At 37.4% G+C, this 8,695-nt stretch overlaps 1 protein-coding gene across 1 annotated transcript; it reads left to right on the top strand.

The window, feature by feature from the left end:
• Positions 1-1,897: 1,897 nt before the first annotated feature.
• LOC128204486 (uncharacterized) lies at positions 1,898-3,721 on the top strand. The gene has a single exon (XM_052905900.1). The coding sequence runs from the start codon at positions 1,898-1,900 to the stop codon at positions 3,719-3,721; it is 1,824 nt and encodes a 607-aa protein (XP_052761860.1).
• The last annotated feature ends 4,974 nt before the right edge of the window (positions 3,722-8,695 follow it).

Here is an 8,695-nt window from a genome sequence, read left to right on the forward strand (position 1 = left end):
GTATCATGGCTTCGGACCCTGGGAGCAGTCATATAGACAACGGTCCAGCAGAGAATGGTGACGGTGAATATTAACAGATAGATGGGAGGAGAGTTAGAAGACTTACTGAGAAGGCTCTTGATATATACCATCAGAAAATCGATGATTACGAAGATAGACTTGTAGCCACTTGGGACAGTGTAGATGTGGCTCTTAAAGAGTATGTTAACGCTCGTTCACTCAGTGACCTTAAACAATATCAGAGAAATTTATGCATGCTATACGGTGAATATCGAGTGTCCACAAGAAACTATTGTGACTATTTAGATAGTGTCCATACTCCTGACAGTATTATGTTGTTAGAAACACAGATTGTGACAGACAGGCATCGTGACGATAAAGTCAACACAGTTCTTAAGCAAACAGATGGACAGATTGAACATTTCAATGAAACAGCTTCATTCTCGGTAAGAAGCAACAATTCTAAAAGAAGTGAAAAATCGGGGTCAAGTCACAGAACAAATTCTTCAAGAAGTTCCAACGTTTCACTAACTACTCAAGCGAAAGCTAAAGCGAGCGCAGCCTTAGCAAGAAAATCAATGATAGAAAAGGAAACGGCCTTGCTCAAGAAAAGAGTGGACATTGAAGGTGAAATTAAAGCGTTAAAAGAGGATGAAATAGTGAAAGTCGCTGAAGCAGAACTTGAAGTATATGAACAAGAAACAATTTGTGATGAATTGCTCAGCTCACATCGAGACATTCCTAATGAGCTTCCAAAAAGTACAAAGAAAGATATAACAAGACAATATGTTGAATCACTTGCTGAACATCAAAGTGTGTCCCAACATTCAGAGAAATCCGTCACAAATGAATTAAATGCAAAGGCCAAAGAGTTTGTGCCTCAAGTTTCAAATAAAGATGTCGCATCAGAACTTTCACGTTTCCTTCTGCGGAAAGATTTGCTTTTCTCTCGACTTACTAAATTTGATGATAAACCAGAAAACTACCCTGTCTGGAAGACCACATTTCAGAGTGTCATAGAAGAACTTGGTGTTGGTGTGAGAGAGGAACTAGATTTGTTAGTCAAATGGCTAGGTACCGATTCAGTGAAATATGCTGTTAGTGCTCGAGCATCTAGCTCTTCGTGCCCCGAAAGTGGTGTAATAAAACTGTGGGACAGACTTGACGAAAGGTATGGGGCACCTGAAATCGTAGAAGCTTCACTAAGAAACAAGCTACAGAACTTTTCGAGGTTAGGTGTAAAAGACTCTAAGAAGCTCTTCGAACTCGTGGATATTTTGGACGAAATTCAGAATCACATGAAAAATCCAACATACACAGATTTGCTATCATATATGAACACTTCACGCGGCGTCATACCGATAGTGAACAAACTGCCACATAATTTGCAGGAAAGATGGACTTCCAGAGCAGCAAAGTACAAGGCGGACCGAAATGTTCCCTTTCCGTCCTTCTCATACTTTGTCAACTATGTACGTGAAATAAGTAAAGTGCGAAATGATCCGGGATTCATGTACGAAAGTTACACCAAACCTGTCAACCCTCCGCAACAAAGAAACAGATGGCTGCATATAAGACAGAGGTATATTGATCAACAGCTGAAAACAGATCGCAGGGAGCGGCAGCCCAAGAGTCTACCCCTATTCAATGCCCATTTCACCACGTGGAAGGTCACACCTTGAATTCTTGTCGTACATTTCAGGGAAAGCCAATTGTGGTTAGAAGAAAGTTTATACGCGACAAGAATATTTGTTTCAAGTGCTGTTTAGAGAGCTCTCATCTTGCGCGGGACTGCAAGAAGAAGGTGCAGTGTAATCGGTGCAAAGGTGCCCATGCAACAGCCTTACATTTTGACATTGCTTCTGGTCATGATAATACCCATGCTGAAAAGACAGAGATGCATGGTGGGGAGAAAGCTCCTAAAAGAACAACGGAAATACGCACTGCATGTGCTCAGGTTTGCGGCCAAGACAGAAGCGGGCGCTCTTGCGCGAAGATCGTCTGCGTGAATGTACACAGAAATGGTGAAGAGAACAGAAAGAAGATGTATGCTGTAATAGACGACCAGAGTAACCGGTCATTAGTAAGACCAGAATTCTTTGACATTTTCCTAGGGAGCTTTGAAGAGATGGCTTACTCCTTAACTTCATGTTCCGGTACTGTTAACACAAGTGGCCGCAGAGCTAGTGGTTTCATAGTAGAAAACCTAGACGGAACGAGGTGCTTTGAGCTTCCACCACTTACAGAATGCACTCAAATTCCCGACATTCGAGCTGAAATACCAACACCTGAGGTAGCAAGAGCCTATCCGCATTTAGAAGATTTGGCCGAAAAAATCCCAGAACTTGATGATCAAGCGCCTATTCTGATGCTCATTGGAAGAGATTTAGCAGAAGCGCATCACGTCCTTAAACAGAGACTTGGACCAAACGGGTGCCCATTCGCGCAAGAGCTCAGTCTCGGTTGGGTCATCATCGGTGAAACGTGCCTCGGGAAAGTGCATGTTCCGAAAATGGTGTGTGTAAACAAGACTTACATTCGTGAACCAAACAGAGCATCTATATTTCCTCCATGTGAAAATAGTCTCTTGCTTAAAGACAGTCTAACAGATCAATCTTCAGACATTCTGAATGACATTTTTGCCCATACCCCGGATGATGACAGATTAGGTCTTTCTGCTGAGGATGAGGAGTTTCTCGAAATCATGAAAAAAGACTTAAAGAAGTTACCAGAGGGTTGGTCAGCCCCTCTTCCATTCCATAACCCGAGACAAAGACTTCCAAATAACAGAAACCAAGCTTTGAAGAGGACGCATTCCTTACAAGCATCATTGAAAAGAGACCCAAAGAAGCAGAAACACTTCCTCGAGTTCATGGCAGGGATTTTCGAAAACAGCTATGCTGCGCCAGCTCCTCCGTTACAGCCTAAAGAAGAATGCTGGTACCTGCCCATTTTCGGCGTGTATAATGCTAAGAAAAAAGACCAAATTCGAGTAGTTTTTGATTCAGCTGCACAATACCAAGGGGCTTCATTGAACTCAGTACTTATTCAAGGACCAAATCTGATGAATAGCCTTTTGGGAGTTTTAATGAGATTTAGACGACACCCTGTTGCAGTTACTGCTGATATACGCCAGATATTCTTCCAATTCCGCGTGCATGAGACGCACAGAAACTACCTGCGCTTCATATGGTTTAAAGACAACGATCCGGACCAAGAACTGGTAGAGTACCGAATGTGCTCACACGTCTTTGGCAATTCACCTTCCCCGGCTATAGCAGCGTATGGCTTGAAAAAGACTGCAATAGAGATGGAACCTGTTTATGGTACAGACGTAAGAGAATTCGTGGAGAGAGACTTTTATGTAGGTGACGCGCTATCATCTTTTCCTGATGCTACAACAGCTGTAGACCTGGTAACCCGGACTCAAAGGGCTCTTCAAGAGGGAGGCAATCTCCGTCTGCATAAGATTGCTTCAAACAACAAAGATGTGATGAAAGCATTTCCAAAGGCTGACTTGGCTAAAGAACTTCAAGACATAAGCATAGGGTCAGACACTCTACCTACCCAGAGAAGCCTAGGTATGAATTGGAAATTGGAGACAGATTCTTTCACATACAGTGTGTCAAAAGATGAAAAGCCATTAACCCGCAGAGGAGTGCTGTCAACGGTGAACTCGCTGTTTGATCCCTTAGGTTTCGTGGCTCCAGTTATCAACTAGGTTCCTTTTGAAAACCAGATCCGCCCATGCATGCCTAGATTCTGGGCCTTGATATTAAAAAAAATAGTGTGTCAGTAAACAATTGCTCGTTAACACAATACAGTCATCAGTTTTGATTGTATCTTGATGAAACTTGTACAGTATTTGGATATCCATTAGAGCTCAGTTCCTTTCGAAAACCTGATCTGCCCATGTTTCCTGGATTATGGGCCTTGAAATTATTAGATGATGGGCCTCGATAGTATAAAAAAATGTTATTTTGTAATAAATGCTTGCGAATATGATACAGTCTTCAGTTTTGAGTATTCAGATACCCATAAGGAGTTGGTTCTTTTCGAAAACAGTGATGTTGACCACACAAACCCAGCCAGTAGAGTATAGGCCCTTTTGGGCATGTTTTTGATTTGGCAGCACAGTCAATCTTGAAAATTGCTTGATTTTACTGCTGTATGAGAAATTACAGGGGTAATGGGGGATTTTTTAGTGTTTTTATTGCTTTTTGTGATTCATGCAGTCATACTTCATTCCTCAGGGCACAACTTACAAATAGACAGAACAGGAAAATGATCATTTTAAAAGGTAAAGGACAATGCAAGTTGAACAATAATTTTGTTCATGGCTTATATGTTTGGTATATTTTGTTGCATATGCTATAAAAAAAGTTGAAAGTTAAAAATACCTTCATAGTTGAAATGATGGCTTTGAATGGTATTGTCAGATGAGAAACAGCACTATTAAGAAATATTTTAATGGTACTTTATTATTTTATTCAATTTTAGATATTGTATGAAAATTATTATCTTATTTTGTACATGAGACCTTTTAAACAGTTATTGACAATATAACAATGTGTTTATGAAGCCTTAGATCAAAACTTAAAACTGCACTTTTACAGATTGTCATTTTAGACAATTGAAAGTTTGTCTCAAAATCAGCTGATTTGATTATCATTCCCTTAATTCAGTCAATATTAGATAATTCACAATAGAACCAATCAAAAATGTTTGGTAAGACTGCCGAAAAATTCATTTACATTAAATTGTTCGTAATGCTATTACCCATAAAACATCATTTTAGCCATAAATATGACAAAATGCAATCTGATCTTTTTTCAGCAGTCTTATATCAGTTAAAATTGGGTCTAGATATTTCTTAGACCAACAATAAAAGAGTACCGGTAGTCAAAACGTTCAATTAGTGAGATTGCAGTTTTAAATACACCTTTTAAGACCGCTGTAAAATTCCTATGGTTTGTCTCAATCTTTAAAGCTAGCATACTGTTTAATTGCCAACATACTTTTTGTTTATAAGTGTCATGATATGTTTGTACAATGTGTTTATATAATTCATTAAAAAAGTCAAAACAAATTTGTTTATCTTTTATTTGTTTTCTATTATTTAAATGACCCAGACAAAATGGGAACGTCAGTGCTAGTTCTGTTACTTTTAACATCCAATGCAGTTTCTATTGGTGTAGCAGCAAGGACTTGTTACATGAAGGATGCATCATTTAAACCAAATTGTACACGCATATGCACAACATACAGGCGTGTAGCCGCCTATACGTGAATACGCGGCTGAAAAAAACATGGTTATGAAAAAAAAAAGTTGCAGTATGCGAACTTGACTACATGATCAAAAAACTGGTTATTTTCCAGTACTAAATAATGCACATTGGAACGCCCAGAATGCACTAGATTGCACCATGGTTTTCAAAAATTTTCAAAAATGCCCCCGAACCCCCCAGCACATTTATGAATCCACATGAATAGAGGGGTTGCTACGCCCCTGACAATATTGAAACCACAGTGTGGCTAAACAACACTTGTATGTTTATCCTGCGCAGTGATCTCCCATGGAAATACAATCGTCAAAGAATCTGAAGGGGATGTTTATATGGACTAGAATTGAAATACACCAAGTATTTAAAAATGTGGATTTCAGTCACGAAGAGAATCAACCATACTCCTCACTTGCTGGAGTAAGATGAAAAGTCCACTTAAGGAAAGAAAGTACACTGAAAATGTTCATTTGATTCAATTGACTTCATCTTTTTATAAATATGATGCAATACATAAAATACGTTATTTTTTATAATTGTTTACCCATGTTGAATTTTATTTGGCAAATTTATTAGAGATTTATATATTAAGAAACTCGGTTTTTTAGTATATGAATGGTTTGGACGGGCTTCCTCAGGCGCTATAGAGGATATGTTTATGACATACATTTTTTAAATCTTTCGAACTTGAGTTTTTGAGTGAATATAAGCGAAGCGTTCAGGGTTTTGAAAATGCATCTTTTACTTGGATTTTAATGATTGTTATTACGAAATAAAGTATTGTGAGTCAAACGAAATGTTAAAGCTTAGCTATTGATGGCTGGAACCCTAAATGTTGATATGTGCTAAAATATATAGTCTTTGAAGTCAAAATTTTGAAATGCGTTACTAACAAGATTCAACAAAAAGCTGTTGCACAATCAGTTGATTGACATAATCTACGAGTATGTGTTATCTGCACCGGCATGGGCTTGCTTCCATCTTTAACCAGACTTATTTTTAATACTTTAATCGTTTTTTAAAAATGCAATTGAAGTATAAAAGAAAATCAACCTGGTTACTATTATCTCGGCAATTTCAGTACCAAGGAGTAAAATAAATATAAGTGTTCAGATGCATTACGAGAAAAAAAAATGTCTGGTGCCAAAACATGAGAGAGTCTCTTTAAACAGAAAAGTTTTGGCAGATACTCAGTCAGTCAGGTGATCATAATTAATTTATAAATGGTAGCTTTTAAACGTTGTCATTCCTTTTCATCAGAGGTCGGATGATAAATATAATGCATAGCATCATCGCTCTGGGATACGAGAACGTTGTATACACAGTATGTTTAAACTGAACATGCGTCTGTTTATTTCGATGTCATAAAACGTTTAAACTGTTTAAAGGAACTATAACATTATGAAACAACAATTCTGATTACAGAAACTCATTGGCTCAATCTTTCCACATCCGCCCCTCCTTCAGAACAGAAATTGAATGGCTTAAAATGTTGGGCCGGGTAGGTGTACTCCTCTAATTTATAGTCCGAAATAGTGCATTTTTATCTTAATATTGTATTTTTCCCGATATTGACTGAGAATGTATAAACGGACGATTCAAAGAGGTGGAGGGCGGCGCGCGCGCACTGGGACCGACCCCCTCCCCCTGAATCTTCAATTGAGTACAAGCATTAATACCGTCTCCGTAGCCTATGGGTTAAGGCGTTTGCCTATGGAAGTCGTAGTCGTGGGTTCATTCCATGGTACATTTAGCTCGATCCCTTTGCAGCGTGATGCCTGCCTCTCGGTACTTTAAGGATGAAAGTGGTTTAGTTGTGTAGGTTTCTGCTTCTAACCCACGACGATGTGGGTTCGATCCCCACCAGGGGTACTATCTCATGGATGGCCTCTCAAAAATGACACAGTAACAGTTTCTAGCCAGGTAAACGGACTCGTGAGTGATTTTATCAGCTATTCACCTTTAGCAAAATCGAGCTTGTTTATTTTAGTGAGATTTAACCAATGAAAGTTGTACCCGTTCATCGGTGCTTTGAAAAATAATTAAAGGACCCTGTTTGAAGCAAGTGCTTGCAAGCGCTTTCACGGGTATTCCTTACCGAGTGGTCTAAAGGAATACATTCAGTGTTCTCTAACCTTTAGGTCGATTTAAAATTCAATATTATAACCAAGTACCACCAGGAATTATCTTTGGAAAATGCAAAATTAAGCAAACAGTTTGATTGTTTAGATTTATTAGTGAAATATGCATTTTGATCAAACAGTTTTCTGAAAAGGAATAATAAAACTACACATCTGACGCAGTTGTATATAATAAAACTGCTTTAGATTGCACACAAGCTGAAAATACCGATGGTATACGCGAAATCAGGTAACAACTAACATCTTGCATTGTTATTTTCTTGAATATTCTATCAATATTAAATTAATTAGCAATTATATGATGGCATGTATATATCCCAACTTTATTTCCCCCCAGCAGCTGTAATACTTTGGAAATCTCCAACTGGTGATTTCTCCAACTTCTGTGTTTTTGAACTTCTGTATTCTCCAATTGGTGAATTTTATCAATAAAAATTGACTGTGGAATTCTCCAATTGGAATTTTCCCCAATTGGAGAGCCGTTTTTACAAAACCCTTTTTTTCAGATTTTAATAAAGGTAATAACTCAAGTACTCAAAACATAAATGGAAATGTAATTTTCTGTTCCAAATTGTAATATTTGATTTTTTTCAAATTGCTGATTTTTCCCCCGTTTCGTCTCATATGGAAAATTCTCCAATTGGAGTTTGCCAAAACCCCGCGGGGACCTAAAATCCAATTGGTGGCCAACGGGAGAAATCAATTTTGGAATTAAAATTTTCATATTTCTTAAAAAAAATAATTTAATTTTACTTTATATATTTCTTATTTAATGGGCAAACTTTCTATGTGTCGCTTTTGAAGTTGATATCTAAGATAATAAAACAACTAAAGTAAACCGGATTTGCAAACTTATACCGGATGCTGTTAATTGCAAAAAGTGCATTAATGTAAAATTTACTTAATGTAATAATCGAAATAACATTAATGATAGGAAAATGACAGGATATTACTATGTAAGCATTTCTGTCTGTCTAAATCAGTTCGAGGTTCTTTTTAATCACCTACATAAAACAAAAATAGTCAAAATAAATGCAGCTGCAGCTCCCATTTATGAGAATGTGCAATACTAGCAACTTATTTAAGTTGTTTTTAGGATTTTCATTTAGATTTTGAATAATTAAGATATATGCAAATATATTTAAATGAGATAAACCAATTAAAGTGGCACTCTTATTCAAAATCAATACATACACATATATAACAAACATAACATTAGACTAGTAAACCTTTAACTACTTACTAAATTATGCATTTATTGAAAATAATAAT

The sequence above is a fragment of the Mya arenaria genome, chromosome 10, assembly GCF_026914265.1.
Source record: "Mya arenaria isolate MELC-2E11 chromosome 10, ASM2691426v1".
Classification (NCBI taxonomy): Eukaryota; Metazoa; Mollusca; class Bivalvia; order Myida; family Myidae; genus Mya; species Mya arenaria.

What these genes read in the sequence shown, in the direction of transcription:
- LOC128204486 (XM_052905900.1), top strand. Translation starts at nt 1,898, where the DNA reads ATGCATGGTGGGGAGAAAGCTCCTAAAAGAACAACGGAAATACGCACT.